At 36.2% G+C, this 18,658-nt stretch overlaps 1 protein-coding gene across 3 annotated transcripts in view; it reads left to right on the forward strand.

Annotated features, from left to right (window-relative positions):
* The first annotated feature begins 323 nt into the window (after positions 1 to 323).
* The window catches only part of LOC113046220 (paired box protein Pax-3-like), a 28,062-nt gene continuing 9,727 nt past the window's right edge, over positions 324 to 18,658 (forward strand). The window contains exons 1-6 of one of the 3 annotated variants that reach the window (XM_026207158.1): positions 324 to 708; positions 1,933 to 2,168; positions 2,697 to 2,826; positions 3,461 to 3,604; positions 17,475 to 17,674; positions 18,330 to 18,495. In XM_026207158.1, coding sequence (XP_026062943.1) covers positions 624 to 708; positions 1,933 to 2,168; positions 2,697 to 2,826; positions 3,461 to 3,604; positions 17,475 to 17,674; positions 18,330 to 18,495 — 961 coding nt within the window. In that variant the 5' untranslated portion in view covers positions 324 to 623. Of the gene's footprint in view, positions 768 to 1,932; positions 2,169 to 2,696; positions 2,827 to 3,460; positions 3,605 to 17,474; positions 17,675 to 18,329; positions 18,496 to 18,658 lie in introns of all 3 variants that reach the window. The other 2 variants (XM_026207159.1, XM_026207160.1) reach the window with 2 other exon arrangements.

The following is an 18,658-nucleotide window of genomic DNA, read 5'->3' on the forward strand; positions in this document are numbered from 1 at the left end:
AGACCTATATTGCCCATGTATGAGTTTAATAAGGATTCAGTGATAAACAAGACATCCAAATCACGTCCCCAGTCCACTGCACTGAACAAAACTCAAATGTTTTCAGTCACTTGAAGAAAACTTCAGTATTTTCTTCCAGATTGTTCTCTGCATCACCGTTAATGTCCGAGGGTGTTATCGGTGACACATCCCCTTGAACTCCCGAGGTCACAAGAAAGTTTAAGTATTTGGACCAATCAGAATGCCTTCTCAAGTCTTTAGACCCTCCCTCCTTGACCAATCACAGTCGACGATGGGTAGAAGGAGCCAACAACTCAACAACTGATAAAATGTTTCGCCACTGATCACTGTTCCAATTCTCAACAACAAGTGTGTCAACAACAACGGAACGCAGCTCAGAGAGTTTTATCTTCCAAACTGCGTTGAGATGAACCACGATTGAAACCCTGTGCATCCGTGATTAACTTCCGAGGATTGACTTTTGAAGTTGACTTTTCGTTTTCAGCTGAAGACTTCATACTTTAGCAGTCCTCTGACACTTGACGATCAGCGCTTCTCTTTTGGATAACTTCAGGTTTTTCATCAAGTGTTCCGTGCACACGTTTCTATCTTGCAGAGGAGATATGACCGCATTAGCGGGGGGCATTTCCAGGATGATGCGCCCCACACCACCCCAAAACTACCCGAGAGGAGGCTATTCCTTGGAGGGTAAGGTGTTAGCATCTGTGGTTACGACGGAACAGCCAACGCTATCTCATGACCAATTCGTACGTATTTTACGAAGTGGCTAATTTGTACGAATTCGTACGATTTTGTAAAATATGTACGAATTGCCGTGAGATCAGGATGTAACAGACTGAACTTTGATTAATTCAACATGTGGATTCTGTTTAAGACATATTTGATCTATTGAATGTAATTCAATAATCTAAATGGAGAAAGGAAATGGCATTGAAAATATTAAAATTTTATTATAAAAAATAAAGTTAACAAGCAGTGAAAACCTAGGTTTAATTATTTTGTGATGTGAAAAATTAAAGGCTAGCTCCCAATCACTTGGAATGCCTTTACTATTTCAATCTGAATCAAAACAAAACAACATGAACATGTTTTTTTAAATTATATTTTAATGTTTCTAAATAATGAAACATGTATTCTGATTTAGTGAAGCTTATTTAATGCTAATCTAGCATTTTGTAAAACAAAACTTTTCTGTTAGCCAATATAGTCCCCTTGGAAATCATAATGTTCTATCTGACATTTTTGTCAAAATTTAGTTATTCACATATTCTTATTCTGTGTCAACGTATTTACATTATGTGATAGATTTTTAATGTTGTGTACAAAACAAAAACAAAAAAAACCCCAATAAGGTTCTATCTACACAGTCGAATGGAACACAAAAACTTTGAAACCCAATATCTCAAAACTACTCGGAATGCAGATAGAACCTTATAATTCCAATGTTACTTATTTTATAAAAATTTAAATAGTCTACAAATATATAATATAAAAAGTGTTCTGTCAACAAGTAGAATTTTTGCAAATGATTAAAAATTCGATATTTTTGGTCTAATGAAAAAACATTGTAGTAGTTGTAGTAGGCTATTTAAATATATAGTTATCATTTATTATTGTTAGTATTAGTTTTATTGTTTTTTTGTTGTTTTGTATTTGTATAAGAAAAGAACATACAGCTGTCATGCTCTCTTGAATATATTTTCACTATTAACGAAACTTAAAGCAAATGCACAACTATTAGAGATGCAAGCTGGGGGGTGGAGGACTTTGCAAACTCAGTTAAGTTTATGGCACCGTAAACTTAAAAGTGAGTGTGCGGTTATATATCTTTCTTTTCAAAATATATTTTCACTTTAGCACAAGGAAATCGTCGTCAGTCATTGACACTACCCTTTCCCCTTCCTACTTCAGTCTCCACGCCGTTAGGTCAGGGCCGCGTGAACCAGCTCGGTGGAGTCTTCATAAACGGACGCCCTCTGCCCAATCACATCCGGCACAAGATAGTGGAGATGGCCCATCACGGGATACGACCGTGCGTCATCTCCCGACAGCTGCGCGTGTCGCACGGATGCGTGTCCAAAATTTTATGCAGGTACCAGGAGACGGGATCCATTCGGCCCGGTGCTATTGGTGGCAGCAAACCCAAGGTAGGACATCACCGAGGCCACTTCATGCACTACTAGAATTGAATTGTATTATAGAATTTATTAGAAAGTTCATTCGTATGGAGTTTTGTAAATAAAAGGTGTTTATCTTCACGACTAACTTATTATGCCCACATTTTTTTAAGCGTGTACAGACGTTCAGCAAATAATGTCTACAATCAACAGTTTCCATTGTTTAGAATTATTTTATCTTTTATTTTTATTATCTAAAAACAATTATTTTAAGTTTTCACATCAGTCCATTTGTCTCTAAAAGCACCAATGCATAGATGTTTCTTAAATAATTAGAAAATAAAAGTCCTTCCATGGCATCAGTCTGTGAAACTCTTATTTTTAAGAGATTTTTACACATATATTTTTGCCTCATTTAACACATCTTATGACTGAAATGAAATAAACATAATATTTTGTATTTATCTGTATACATTCTTATTATAATCGTTTCTAGATATTTTGAAAGTTATCATAAAATGAAATATATAAATTATTATGTAACCATTGTAATGAAAGCAGAGCACAACTCCCGATTTGGAAAAGAAAATCGAAGAATACAAGAGAGAGAATCCAGGGATGTTCAGCTGGGAGATGCGGGATAAACTTCTGAAAGATGGGATCTGCGATCGAAATAACGTGCCCTCAGGTAGGCCTACAAAACTTTATCTGTCAATGTGTGCAGTTTAGTTTTTGTTTTTAAGATATTGCCTCCAACACCTGTTGCTTGGGGGGAAACAGAGGTGGCTTGTGACTTAAGCACTCCTATATATATATATATATATATATATATATATATATATATATATATATATATATATATATATATATATATATATATATATGTTTGTGTGTGTGTATATATATATATATATATATATGTATTCAATTCAAAATTGCTTCATTGGCATGACTGTAAATGATACAATATTACCAAAGCTTAGTATACATGTAAAAAAGAAAAAAAATATATATTATTACAATAATAATAATTAAATGAACATCACAGTAACAGAATGGAATATTATAACATCTTAGAACTATTAAACTGTAACAAATCACAGCGTGTGAACATTTGATACCAGTCTTTAACTAGAAACACACATGCATACTAAGTATCATTGTGTTGGACAGTATAGGCCTGTATATATTTAATAGAAGATCGTTTTAAATGCCTCGTGGTTACGGAATGAAATGTTATGCTTGCACATTTTCAATTGTTTAAACACACAACAAGTGCAGTTCTGATGTCATTTGATGAAGCTTTCCATGTCTGTCCGCAGTGAGTTCAATCAGCCGCATGCTGCGCTGTAAATTCGGTGGAAACGGAGATGAAGATGAAGATGATGATGAAGTGGAAAAAAGGGAGATAGAAGAAAACGAAAGAAGAGCCAAACACAGCATCGACGGGATTCTCGGTGACAGATGTAAGTTCTGACGAGTTTGATCTTTTTTTTACGCGGATTGAGATGAGCACAATGAGTTTACAGGTAGCATATCTACAAAAGTTTTATTATAGCCTAGATAGAAAATATTTAGGCCTATATATGTGTAGGTCATAAATGCATTCTTAACAATAACAACAGCAGGAATAATAATAATAATAATAATAATAATAATAATAATAATAATAAATGTTTAATACTGAAAGCGAATGTTTGTTCTGTTAAGAAAATTTGTGGAAAAATATGTAGATTATAGGCCTACGTCAGAAATTTCGTAAATGAAATGTCAGAAAAGCGCTATTAATGCCAAAAGCGCTATTAATGCCACCAAATGCAAAATAGACTGATAGGAAAAATGGCCCACGTCTTTATATATATAGCGTTTTTCTGTGTCTTTCCTTAAACTTATTGAAACTGAATTGAGGAGCATCAGAGATTAACCTCCTAAAACAACGTTCGTGAAACTGGCCGAATCAGTAAATCAAACATTTGTCCAAGAATAGCGTTCACTAAAAGACGCTCCTGCGGTGCACAATCGGACACTTGAGGATGAACTTGGGAAACAAAAGCGAAAGAGTCCATGAGACTCACGCTTCAGTTTCCCCAGGACAAAGCTCGGCCTAGCAGTAGCTTGGTCCTGACAAAAGACTCCAAGCTTTTCAAAATTTGGAAATAAAGGAAGAAAAAACGGTCTAACAAAAGACGGAGAGAGGACATTATGGACGGGCAATGAGAGATGAATTATTCACGAAAGACCGTGGTCCCGAATCAGAAGTATAAATTTCGAGGCTTGAATAATGTGTCCGTTTTTAGCTAGATCGTGTCTTGGAATTTTCACTTTAGCCTCCCAAAACGACGTCAACAATATTTGGAGGTAGTATTTAATTTTAAGATGTTTTAACGGTTAAGTTTATTTAAGAATTAACACCTGTTGATTGTAGTGTAGGCTATATGGATTTTCGAGACCATTAAAAGTAAAGTGTCTCATTTAAATATTTGGATTTATGGAATTACTTTTTTGATTATTTGAAGTTTTATAAATATCAAAATATTTACAGCCTTATATTTTCGTTAACATTTTCATAAAGGAAAGTCCAAACAAAAGACTGACGTTTCAAATCAGTCTGTTATTTGTTTTTATGAATATGCTGTATAAACGTTTCAATCACAAATTTACCCATGAGCCGCGTTCACCTGCAGAGGTAACCATAGCAACACAGTTGCCGCCTTAGCACGAGTATATATATATATATATATATATATATATATATATATATATATATATATATATATATATATATATATATATATATATATATACCGTTACATCATAATTTTTTGTACTTAAAACTTTTCTTCTCTAAAATGCGATATGTTAATAGCTACAGCTAACATAGCTTACATTAGGCCAAGTGTTGCAAGAGACGATTAGCCCGCGAAAATCGTTGAACAGTTTATACGCTAAAGTTAGTAAATTTTTCGTCAAAATGTAATTACTGACACTCAAAAGTTAAAACAACAAAATATCACGAACATTTTTAACATCCAGGCAGCGGATAACCTCGAGGCAGTACCCATTTTCCCATTTGAATTGTATGTATTAAGTTGGAAATTGATACAGGCAGCGCGTTTTTTTTAACCCCCACCGGGCTGAAATTCTTGCGCATTGGAGTTTGTTCTGGATGTAAAGTGGAGAGAGAAACACTGAGCTGTGAGCGCGCTAGCCGGATCACCTCGCGTCATGGGCCGCGCTACAATTGGCGCACATTATACTCAGTCATTGCAATGAAAACCTTTTCTAGTAGATTAAATCGAGCCCTTTATTCGTCCCCACTTTCATCTCAGGACAAAAACCCGCCCCCTTCCTCTCCGCCCGGGGCGCGCATTCATTCCTCACTGCCCTTTTCCTTCTCTCTTCTCCAGCACCGCCATCACGAATACAGATCAGTTGGTAATTAGTTTAACAAACGACTGTCGATATGTTGTTGTTCGGAGATGGCTGATTGATATGAACTTTTGAAACGCACAACATTGCAAAAGGCTTGCTGTGTAAAAAAAAAAAAAAAAAAAAAAACTTGAGTAAACTCAAAATGGGTTGCCATTAGTTCAGCCCCACATTGTAGAGCTAGATTGATTTAGGATTGTTCATTGTTTCAGCTCAGACACTGATATAACTACATCGTATTTGCTTTTGAACTTATACATATGCTAGCTATGATGTAAAACATGTAGGCTATTTGTTCTACCTTGTTATTTAGCATACTTTTGCCATTTACATGAACTTCAGGTAACATAAAAAAAGTATAGTTTTATCAGGAATATGGGGCTTTTTAAATCATAGATAAACATAGTGAGTTTCACATTGAGAAATCTCGCTGTCTTGATGAGTGTTTGTTGCAAGCTCCTAACATGCATTTCAGCATGATTGCATTATGGTATTGCAAAATGTTCTGCTATTTGCTGACTTTTTTGTGCTGTTTTGCTGTCATTGTTAATAGTTGTGTGATGGTCATTGAGCTTTTAAACGAGTGCAAGCTAAATTCATCATGGCTTAGTTTTCATTCAGTGAGAACAATGTCTAGTTAATATTCAAGACTACAGTTTGTAGAGGATATTTTTTCAAAATAATGAAAACAAGCTAAGAAATGAGAACATGAATCCATAAGCCCACATTGACGTCAACATTTAGCAATATACACCAAATGATAAATAGTAATAATCCCCATATTTATTCATTCCACTAATACAGAACTCAAGGATAGGATGTAATTCATAGAAGTTGATCACTGAAATTATTTCTGATTTTTTTGGCAGAAATGATTGTGAGTCAAATGGAAGGAAACAGATCAAGTTATGGATGAGTTATTTTTGATCAATGTCCCACAAATATTTTCCATCACATTTTTAGGCCTAAAGCATTTGATGGATTTTATGTTGTATTTGTGTACTTTTAAACCTGGACTTGCAACAGAATAACTTAGATGTCTATATCTACATAAAAAAAAGAAAAAGAAAGAAAGAAAGAAAGAACAAAACAGTGAATGAAAGAAAGGAAGCGCAAGGGGAAAGGAGAAAGGAAAACAGCCTTTTAAAAGCCCGGTTAATGTTTTTGTTTTCCTAAAAGGATCCATCACCTCTGGCTTTTATTCACATGTAGATGTGTCTACATCATAAAACTCAATGAGTCCTGATCTACTTTGACGCACTATAAACTTCTCCTCTCTCCATTCACTCTTGTTCATTTGTTTGCAGTTGGCTGATTCTGCGCTGGCTGTATTTCACTCTCTCCTCCCTGCTTGTGGGAGTTGTTGTTTTTTCCTATTCGGTGCTCAGTTAAAATCTCAAAAGGGTGTTTTCAGAATCAAGAGGGTGTTCTCTAGCCAAATATTGATTAAGTATGTGTTTGCTGAGTCTATAGTTGTCGGGTAAGAGGGGTGTGTTGGCTCTGGGCCCCTGCTCCTTCAAAACCTATTGTTGGGCCCCTTTAAGGCTTGAGAATGAGATCAAAGCAAAGGCCCCTTCAGATTTATTTGTCTGGGAAAAGCCAGTGTAGAGGACCATTGCTTACTAATACTGAAATAAGCAAACACCTCAAAAGATGTTTCTCAAAAACTGTTTGCTGAGGAAGCTCCGAACAAAAAGGTAGATTTGTTTTCTGGTAGTATTTGTGATTTTTTTAAGTTTTAAGTTTTTTAATCAAATAAAAAGTGATAATTTATATGAAATTATGTTTTTCATCAGTTTTTATTTTCCACTAAACTGTAAAATCTTAAACTTAAAATTGGTTTTATTGGTATAAATTAATGTATATGGATTGGTTTAGAGATTAAAATTTTTTTTTTCTATGTAAAATAATTGGATCAATGCAGGCTTCTCTCCTGTTTAGGTTGAAAGATAATGTTTAAATGAAAATAACAGCAATATATATTTATGTCTATTCTTATATCTGTACTTCATTTGCTGGAACAAAAGCTAAAACTTTTCAAAGAAAGTTTTAAGAACGGCAAGGGATCGTTCTAGTGCCTGGAATCATTCTCTGTGAATCGATAAAACTTATCCCACATCCCCTCCTTTTTCCTATACCATTAACTTTGGGAAAACTGACAATCCTCGAGCCTCATTTAGCTAATTAAAAGTAACTAAAGTCATCAAAGAGCCACGGCCCCTCTCTCACAGATTCTCATTCACGGCAGGCGAAAAAGAAAACTCAGAAATACAAACAGTCAAAGGGATCAAGTTTTTTTGAAAGGGAGTCCCGTGGAGGCCAATTGAATGAGCTTAGTGCTTTCAGACGTGCCATGGTGAACGCAGTCAACATGTAATAATTAGTTTCATTGAGCTGCATTCCAACAATCTGCTGCTTTTCTCCTGGGCTCATTGTCTCCAATAGCCAATAGCCAGGAGGACAGAGAGAATCAAGCAATGACAACACATGAAAGATTCAGCTGCCTTTGTCCGAGAGAGCAAGGAGGACTTTGTTTGTGTAAATAAAATAGGGCTTTTGCCTGCTTTGCTGAGTGGATACTCGCTCAGTAGAAAAGGGGGGAGAGAAAGCAAAAGATGCTCTGCAAATACAGACAGCTGGTGTCACACAATAATAAACAGATATGTTGGGGACAATTTATTTTTTTCGCGACCGCAAATGTACTCTGAGCAGTAAAGCCAGATGTACTCATCCAAATTTAGACCACAATTGGGAAACTCTAGCCCAATCTGGCTCTTGGGGGTCTAGTCTTGTATGTTTTATGAGGTCTGTCTCTCTGATCAATAAACAAGGGCTCTTCTCTCTTCTGGAATGTTCCTCAGTCATGATTCCGGGGCCCTGCGGGAATGGAGATGAGCAATCATCTGCCTTTTATTCAGCTGTTCCTTGAAACCTAACAATCTTCGCCCTTCTCTTTCCTTCTCTCGTTAAACACAGTGCAAGTTTATCGAGGTTACGGATAGCACAAGTTATCCGAACGACAATCGAGTCTTTAGGGAGGTGATAAAGATGTGTGACGTTCTCAGAAGCGGCCTAGACCATGCGTCATTTCCAAATGATGTCATTCCATTCGATTTCAAAGACGCAAAGGAAGAAAACACACATGCACACGGTCGCACTGAGCTTATCTCCAAGTGAATGCCGCCTGTATGCTTCATTAGGTCGGCTTTATATGCTGGCACCAGCATTGTGATCCTCAAATATTAATTCAAAGAACAATTAATGAATGCAAACCATCTTTGAAGTGGGGGGTGCGGGGTCAAACCCGGACCAGCCCCTAGCGAGTGATGGACTCCTCTTCCACTCCTCTCTTCTCAAAGACAGTTTGAAGCGTCCAAAAGAAAAAGTGGGCAATAGAAGGTCAATGAGAATAGGGGATCCTCGCCGAATAGAGCGCTCTGTTTTCTTGCAAGTGTTTGAGTGAGTGAAACTCTGGCAAAGGAGCGATGAAAAGGAGGGGAAAGGAGAGGTCGAGGGTTTCAGGGGCCTTGCCATAAAGACTCACAATGAGGCAGTTAATTGAGAAGAGCTAGACGCCGTTGTCAATCACTTAACTTAAGGAACTTCACTTCTTAACTGCCAAAATATGTTGGTGAGAGAGAGAGAGAGAAAGAGAGAGAGAGAGAGAAATTACAGCAGAAACAGTAGCCTACTAAAATCATACCTTTCACTCTCTATATAGTTGTTCTGGAGCCTCATGACATCCAGCTTCTACAGTAGACCATTGTTAGCTCGCTTTCTCTACTACATTCAACTTAGACAAACAGAATCATAATTTCCAACTCAAACAAAAAATTTATGATTTGTTTCAGACAGAAATAATTTGGTTTTGGAGGATTTAGAAAAGGCTTACTGTTGGCATCAATTGGAACTTCAAACGTGTTCCAACTCTTGTGATTTTTATGAGTAAAATTTGCAAGGAAACACTGTCTTAGTGCCTTTTATCCATTTCATTATTAGTTGTGTAGGTTTGTGAATTTCATGTTTCATGACGGAAAATTAATACTTCTGCATAGCCTTATAACATTAGAATTGAAGGTTCTTCAATGTTTCATAGAAGTGCTGTAGGTCAAACAAAAAACTGTATTCAAATGAAGAATTAAGTCATGCTAATTCAATGTTTTTTTTTTTGGTAGTTTAAAACATTTAATGTGAATTCCATTAGTTAATAGATTTAAAATTTAAAATTGGTTTCTCTTGGCATTAAGCTGTAGAACTCTTTTTTGGCTCCATTTTTAAGGATGTGGTGCATTTTAGCTGCTGAGTTGCAAGATGTATAGTGTGGTTTCCAGGTTCCTGTTGAATCTGAATATATTTGTGTGTCTGAGTCAGGGCTGCAGGGCTTTGTATGAGGCTGTCAGACTCTTATTGGTACCCCAGAGAGGGTAAGCTGTGGCTGGGCAGGGTCAAGGGGGAGTCCTGGGTCAGTGGCTGTGCTAACTCCCTCTCTGTTGGAAATGAGGGTTAAGATAATGTGTTTGTTCAGCGTGACAGGTAACAGACTCTCTATGATGGCCAATAAATGCTTTGAAACTGAAGAAGACAAAGGAGAACTGGGTTTAAATGGTTTCATTATAGGTTTTAGGTGTTTCAAGAACTTTACATGTATTACCGAGCATCAGTTTCCACTGAAACATAGAAGAGATCATCCAGAAATGAGGATTCATCAAAATTCAGAAATGTAACAAATCTGTAAATTTCTTTCTTTTCCAGTTAAAAAAAAAAAAAAAAAAAAAAAAAAAAATATATATATATATATATATATATATATATATATATATATATATATATATAAAAAAAATTTACATGAGAAGAAAAATTGCATAATAAATAAGATCATATTGAATGAAAGTATTTTTTTATATATATTATCTTTTTCTTTTTATTTAAACAACATCTTTAAATTATTCAATTATTTGTCAATTTTATTTATACATTTATAACAGGCATTTTATGCAGTGTAATGAGATTTAGTTCTTTAGAGGTAGAAGTGACTATTTTTATGATGAGAGGTGAGATCTACACTTGTGGATTGTAACTGCAAATGTCACAGGATTTATTGATTTATTTTTTATGTTATTTTGTCGGCTTAGCATGTGACCCACTTATCACAGTAATGGCTTACTCAATATGCGCATGCTTGGTAGGAAAGCATGAGTCAAGAACATGAATATAACGTGATGTCAATGTAATGAGCACTCATATATTTTGGAGCATGTGGTGTGTGTTCCCGCGGTGTGATCGCTGCGTGGGTTCTGCGTTTTGGCTTTGTCCCGTTGTTAAGAGCGATTCCATGCTGCAACAGGCACCGCTGTACTGTTCAGACATGATAATGAGCAAAGCATGCAGGGAACCCATAATGCCTCAGCATCTCTTCTTTATGGTCCTTGTGTCGGTCTCCAAAAATGGATCTTAATGTATTTCTTTTTAACACCCATAACAACAGTTTTGAACTCAATGTCCTCTTTTAAACCATCATTCAGTTTATTTTACTTTTATACTTTTTATTTATTAATTACACTACTGTTTTGGGGCAGTACGATTTTATATATATATATAATATATGTAATTTTATTATTATTATTATTTTTTTTTTTACAAAATAAATACTTTTATTCAGCAAGGACACCTTAAATTTTACAGTGAAGGCATTTGTAATGCTTAAGAATATCAGTTTAAATTTTTTTTAATGTTTCTTGAGGATCAAATAAGCATATTAGAATGATTTGTGAAGGATCATGTGACCCTGAAGACTGGATTAATGATGCTGAAAATTCAGCTTTGCATCAGGTGAATAAATTGCATTTTAAATTGTGTTAAAATAGAAAGCAGGTATTTAAATTGTAATAATGTTTCGGATTTTTAGTGGTTTTATTGAATTTTTTATCAAATAGATGGAGCTTTGGTGAGCGTAAGAGGCTAACATTATTAAACACTTACCCCAAACTTTTGATTAGAAGTGTATATTGATATATTGATTTATCGTATAGTGATAAATATGATATATGAGCAATTTCATGGCATTTTGATTTAGGTTTTATAACTTTTGGAGGGTGCATCTGACTCATTTGCACCCACACAGCCCCTGATAGGATCAGTACCATGGTCACATTTGGCAGTTGGTTAGGCATGTATATATGTATATTGGAAGATGCTGTCCAAAAGTGTGTCCAAAATGTCCAGTCGCATTGTAGTCCACCTGCAAGGTTGAAAATGATCTTTTCTCCTCTTTGTCTCTCTCTTTCTTCGTGTACCACTCTTTCTCTCTCGCTCGGTTTCTCTCGGGGCAGCTGCTGGGGTCGTGGCTCTTGAGCGAGTTGAGTGACTCCCTGCTCCTCCCTCTTAACAAAATGCCAACCCCAGATGGAGTCGTGATCGTTCCGTTAACCATTCTTCTCTCTACATCTGCTGGGATTCTATATACTCTTTAATTCACTCACCAGTGGCTGGCTGGGGCGCGGGCTGAAAGGGCCAGCACTCCTCCACGCTGCAAATAAATGCTTCATTTGTCTCTTCTCGCTTTTGTTTTGTTTGGGGAACACATGTCACAAGCTCAATTACCCAGCCATTTAACAGCCCCTGAGGAGAAGACTCTCCCCTACCAGGAGCTATAAACTGCCCAGATGGTCATCTGTGGACTCTGGTGCTCTCGCTCCAGCATCCCTGTGTTTACTTTCACTTTATCTGCTCTCTTTGTTTTTGCGTGTCACAGTGTGTGTTGCGTTAGAGTTGCCAACCTGACTTTCCAGAAGAAAAATCACAAAAGATGCCTTTCAAATCTCAGTGGCTTCAGCAAATGGAGTTTCCAGGTTCCCAGATGTTTCTCCTGAGGAAAAACACTTAAGTAATCTCACGTGTTGCAGAAGAGACCTCAGAATGTTTCGTACTTTGCTCAGATTTGAGCAAAAAAAAATCTGCATGAATGCAAATGTTTCTCATCAAATATAATCGGATTTATTTTATTTCTCTATGTTCTTCGTCTATGTCAGTAAATGGAGACAAAGTTGATCCTTAAAGCGATAAGTCACCCAAAAACACAAAAGCTGTCATCATTTACTCACCCTCAGGTTGTTTCAAGCTCATATGATTTTCATCTGTGGAACATAAAAGAAGATATTTTGTCTGCAATGGGTTCAAATGTTGCTTGGTTCCCAGCGTTCTTCAGAATGTCTTATTTTGTGTTCCGCAGAAGAAGGGATGTTTGAAATGACATGAGGGTGAATAAATGATGTTAGAATTTTGTATTTGGGTGGAGGATCCCTTTAAACGAAACATTACTGAGAACTCAATCAAGTCTCTAGCGACCTTTGAGCAATAGCTTTCTTCTAGGTTTCCAAATCCATCATTTCAAAGTCAACCAGCTCTCTTGGAGTTTTGCACAAAGCTGCATTTGCTTTGCGTCATTTTGGCTTCTGTTTTTCAGCCTTCTCTTGTTTCTCTGTGATTATGCTCGGAATTCACCACAACCCCTTTAACGTCCATCCAAATGCTACGGAGTTCATTCAGCAGAGCGCTCATCCCTCTCTCTCTCTCTATTTTCTCGAGTGCACTGATAAATGCTGTGTGTAGCTGGCAGGCTGCAGGATTGTGGAGTTTGTCCTGCGTGTGAGAGGAATATAAATCTGATGTGTGAGCGAGAGGAATTAACACTTACCAAATAACAATACTGGAGACTCTTCCTATATATATATATATATATACACACACATAGCTGAGCTTATATTTTTTTATACTTTTTATACTTAAAGACACATTAAAGTAAAAACAATGTCTACAATGTAAATTATTTTCAAAGTTGTAAAGAAAACAAGGATAACTGGAGACAACAAGGTTATTATTTCAGCCTTTACTTAAACATTTTGAGTTTAATTCAGTGTGTTACTTGCTGTTTCTTTTTAATTATTTGTAAAATGTATTAGAAATGTTTGAGTGAGAATTATATATATTTTTTTTATTTCAATGCATTGATTAAAGAATTCTATTTTGATATGAATTAATAATAAAAATGATTTATTATTTTAGTTAAATCAATAAAACTTCGATTTATTATATTATTTTTTTTAGCCTTATTTTCAGGTCCTCATTCAACTTGTGGCATTAGATGGTCTCTCCAGTTACACTTTGTATATTTTTTTAAGTAAAAAAAAAAACCAATCATGAAATTTAATAATTTATTTTGTTAGAGCAAATATTTACACCCCTAGTGCTTTCTTTGTTGTTTTACATTTAGTTTTAAAATGTATTTCATTTGGATAATATCTTTACTGTTAGTGTTATGCAGATAAAGTGTTGCAGGTGTTACTTGTCTTGCTTCATCAGTATTTCTCTCTGTCTCTTTTTCTTGGTGCAACACATCACTCATTGTTTTAATCACAATTTTGACGCTGAAAGACAAAACCTCAGTCCAAAAGTCAAAGAGATGCAGAGTAGATGAGCGTGAGGGAGAGAGGATGGATGGGATAAGCGGTTGGTGGTGTATTGGGACAGGTATGCTGTGGGAAGTGGTCACAGTATGAGATTCCTGTCCTGCTCAAATTCTGATGGACAGCAACTCAGGAGTCTGTTACTCCCGCCGTTTTCCCACTTTTCCAGATTAAAAATAATTTTCTGACATTTATTGATCTCCCTATTGGAGATGTCAAGCTTTTGGTTATTCAGATGAATGAAATTGCATGTTTATTTTTCAGGTTTTTTTATGCTTTGATGTTTTAAGTTATTAAAATCCAGTTTTTTTTATGGGAAATATGCAATGCAATTTCTCTCAATTTCTGTATCGTTCTGATGTTAATGTTAAATCAATGTTTGATGCTGTTTGTTGAAATCCCATGTCAGTGAAGTTAAAAATCCCGGGAAAATCACATAATTATACATTTGAGTGAGAAGTGTCTGTGTTAGCGTACGTCAATGCTGTAAATGGACACGATGGACAAGACCGTGACTGACAATCATCTTTAACTAGGATCGCTATTCCCACACACCCCTCACTAGTCACTAAACTAGTCCCCCAGGTGCCACTGAGCGATCTACCCCCTCTTCTTCTTCTTTTTTTCCCCCTAACTCTCTCCGTATTGCTCTTTCGCCGTCAACCCCCACCACCTCCACCTCTGTAACCCCCTGGCCGTGGAGGAGGAAGGGTTCGGGGGCGGCCCCCCGCTGTTCCCCTGTGGAGCCCCCATTGCCCTGCATCCAGCCTTCATTGTGCCCACCTCCCCCCCGCCCCCTGCCAGGCAGGTGACAGGGGCCTCAATGCTGCCCGGACCGAGCTCATGGAACCTACAGATGGAGCGTGGAAATCAGACTCCAAAGAGCTCAGTCACCATTCTCACTAAACAGGCCAACAAAAGACTGCCAAATAACTCCCCAAAAGAGATGGAGTGAGTGAGAGAGGGAGCGCGAGAGAAAGAAAGAGCCATATGCAACAGTGTCATTTACAGATTATTGACTTTTTTTGCAGCAGTAATGCTACAAACTCCAAGCAGTTAAGGGAAAGACTGACTTACTATTTGATTTGATTTTATTTTGCTTTTTTGCAGCCAAATTAAACATGATAGGTGTTTTTAGATTTTTGTTTATAGTATTTATTTTACGTTTTTTATATTATTTGTTTTTATATATTTTTAATTATTATTATTATTTGACTTTTTGCAGGAATTAATGGAAATGCTGGCTTATTTATTATTTAAATGTATTTATTAATTTTAATTACTTTATTTACTTTTTATTTATTTCCTTTTTATATCACTTTTTTCAGTGGTAATGATTACCTTACCTTTTATTTAATTTACTTTTAATTTATTTTATTCTTATCATTTGACTTTTATTGCGGTGAAAATTAAAGAAACTCTGACTCTGATTTACTTCTTTCCTTTTTTATTTTATTTACTTATTTTTTTATTTTAATATATTTTATTTCTTTATATTTTATTATAGTATTTTTCATTTTATTTGACTTTTTGCAGCCATAATGATAGAAAGAAAATGAAAAGTGAGATGTTTTACTTTTACCCAAATCATAAAGCGATTTGGAAACTCCCGTGCCTTCTCTTTTCCTCGCAGGATCTGATCTGATGGTTTGATTTCTGGATGTTAGTTTTGGCGAATATAGTGTTTTTATGTGCTTATTTTAATTTGCGACTCAGTTCTCTGAGGGCTTTCTTTATGAAGAAAATGATGGATGCCATATCCTCAATAACTGGCTGTTCATTCCAGGTGCTGTCTACTGAAAATAGTCCAGACTTTTGAGTAAAATGGCATGAGAAGTGACTTTTTCAGTAGCATTACATTGGAAAAGTGGTAAAGGACAGTCTTCCCTCCCTCCATGTGTCTCTCTTTTCTTTCCAAACTCTCGTGAGATGCCCGGAGAGATGCACGCTGGCACGCTGTGTGCCTCCTGGGTTGAGAACGAAGAGTTTGCTTTGCGTGACTCTTCACTTTTAATTAAACCTCAAAATATCTCTTTCTTCTTTACTCTTTCTCTTATTTGCTCTCTTTCTCTGCAGGAGAAATACACCTGCATGTTAGGTGGGAAGTCCTAATTAGTTTTTGTTTATGAAATAGAAGCATTCTGACATCTGCATTATTTTTTCAAACAAAACATTTTTTTTTCATTTGATTAACACATTGCAGATCGAACTTTTTGCGTATTCCTTACTTGTTGGTTGTTATACTTTGTAAATGTGTACTGAGCTCAACGAAAAGTAGATTGGATGGACGGTTTGCATTTTTAATTTAAGGGTCTGTGAATGTGGTTTTGCTGGGCAAACTCGGGTGTCTTTTTTACGTTTTGTGTTTTCAACCATATGGGGGTGAAAATCGAAGAGAGAGCAAACAAGAGAAGGGAGATGGCTAGTGTCGGATGAAGCAGATGTGGCGTTGGCGAGTTCTTTCGAGGCGTATTACTGGACAAAAGCTGGCTGTCACGCTAGTTTGAGGAGCCTAATCATTTGATAGGGCCCCCTCCTCTGGGTACAGATTCCCTGAGCTTTAGTCCACTCACACCAGCATTCTCTTCTGCTGAATTAGCTACGAAAGAACCTCTAACCCGGTCCAACTTCACAAATAATACCTGCATACGAGCAAGTGCTGATGTGTGTGCTTGTGTGTAAATACAGAGCGCTGGGTGAAGGAAAGTGTTATACTAGCCTTCAGTTATAACCACATAGAAACAAAACAACTTCAGTATTGTGGTCAGTTTATCTTGCCAAATATAACACATTAAAAAAACAAAATACTTTTTTAATTATTGTTTTTAATTATTAATTATTAAAATAATTTCCACAGCATTGCTGCTCAAAACAATTTATTTAATTCATTAATTTATTTGATTAATTCATTCAAATTTTTTATTTAAATTGTTTTATTAAAAATGTGCTTAAGTATTATTTATTTATAAAGTTATTTCTATTTAAATTATTTTATGAATTTATTTAATTTGATTTATTATTATTATTATTATTATTATTTAAATCTGCCACTTTCTTTAGTCTATGGAATTATTTATTCATTTATTTAGTTTGTTTGTTTTATGAATTTATTTAGTTTGCTGTAGTATTTTTATTGTATTTTAAAAAATGCCACTTTGTTTAGTCTGTGCAAATTTGTTTTACATACATTGAATGTCACTGAGGGCTGGGGTTGACAAAAACACCATAAAAATATCATAAAATGTGGTTCGACTATGTATGAGGTATGAGGCATTGCTATTTTCCGACTCTATACAATAGCTTTGTGAGAGAACTGGAATTCAAGTCATGAACTATTCATTTAAAGTTTGTGCTCTGCTGAAACAAATGAAAATCTCTCACAGCGCATAGAGTTCTGGATTTATTCTTTATTTAATAATAATCCAACTTTAATGTTTTCTTACAGCAAGCCACTCAGACGAGGGCTCAGATGTGGACTCAGAACCGGGTTTGCCATTAAAGAGGAAACAGCGGCGCAGTCGGACCACGTTCACAGCCGAGCAGCTGGAGGAGCTGGAGAGAGCTTTCGAACGCACCCATTACCCTGATATTTACACCAGAGAAGAGCTCGCTCAGAGAGCTAAACTCACCGAGGCACGAGTACAGGTACATCAACACACACAGCTTTGATATTCAACTCTATTACTTCCTGTAAAAGCTTTGTATCTTTGTGGAAATGATCACTCTACAAACACTTTCTCGTATGTTGCATTGCTGTTTAAAATCAAATGTAAATGTGGTTTACACTGGGGGACTAAATCCTTTGCCCCGAAGTCACATGACACACCCGCATAAACACAGGCTTCTTTGTGCCACGTCTGACCTCTTGTTTTTACCCTAGTTTTCTGTCGCAGAAAAACCTCAAAACAAAAATCTTTTAATAAACTCTATTATTAGGTCCTTTTAACCCAATTAAACTAGAACCCGTGACATGATGTCACCGCTTTTTAATGAGCACAGATGTTTCGATCGCAATCAGACAAAAACTAGCCTTCGGGTACTGCACATACAAAGAGCGCCTGTGTACACTCAGATACATCACACACACAAACACATTCTTCCAGGAATAACATGGTTCCATATCTGGTTCCCAAATAAAGGGGGTTGTTATGGGAAGCCCATGCTGAAATGTGTCATGTTTTAAATTTGCCACCGTTAGTGTATAAAACCAATCTGCAGATGTGTTTATGTGAGTAAATAGTTATTCTGAGTGTATGGGTGTTAAATGTAAGTGTGTTGTTTGTCATTTTCTGTCCTGCAGGTTTGGTTTAGTAATAGAAGAGCTCGCTGGAGGAAGCAGGCAGGAGCCAATCAGCTCATGGCGTTTAATCACCTGATACCTGGTGGTTTCCCACCCTCTGCGATGTCAAGTCTTCAGCCCTATCAGCTGGCAGACAGCCCTTACCCTCCCTCATCCATCTCACAAGGTGAGAACTGTTAAGCAGAATAATAAATCAAATAAATAAATGTATTTAGCAGACACTTTTATCCAAAGGGACTTACAGCAACAAAACTGTTGACTTTGACTTTGATACTAAAAGAAATGTTTTTTGAGCACCAAATGAACATGATTTCTGAAGTATCATGTGA

Source organism: Carassius auratus, chromosome 27 (assembly GCF_003368295.1).
Source record: "Carassius auratus strain Wakin chromosome 27, ASM336829v1, whole genome shotgun sequence".
Classification (NCBI taxonomy): domain Eukaryota; kingdom Metazoa; phylum Chordata; class Actinopteri; order Cypriniformes; family Cyprinidae; genus Carassius; species Carassius auratus.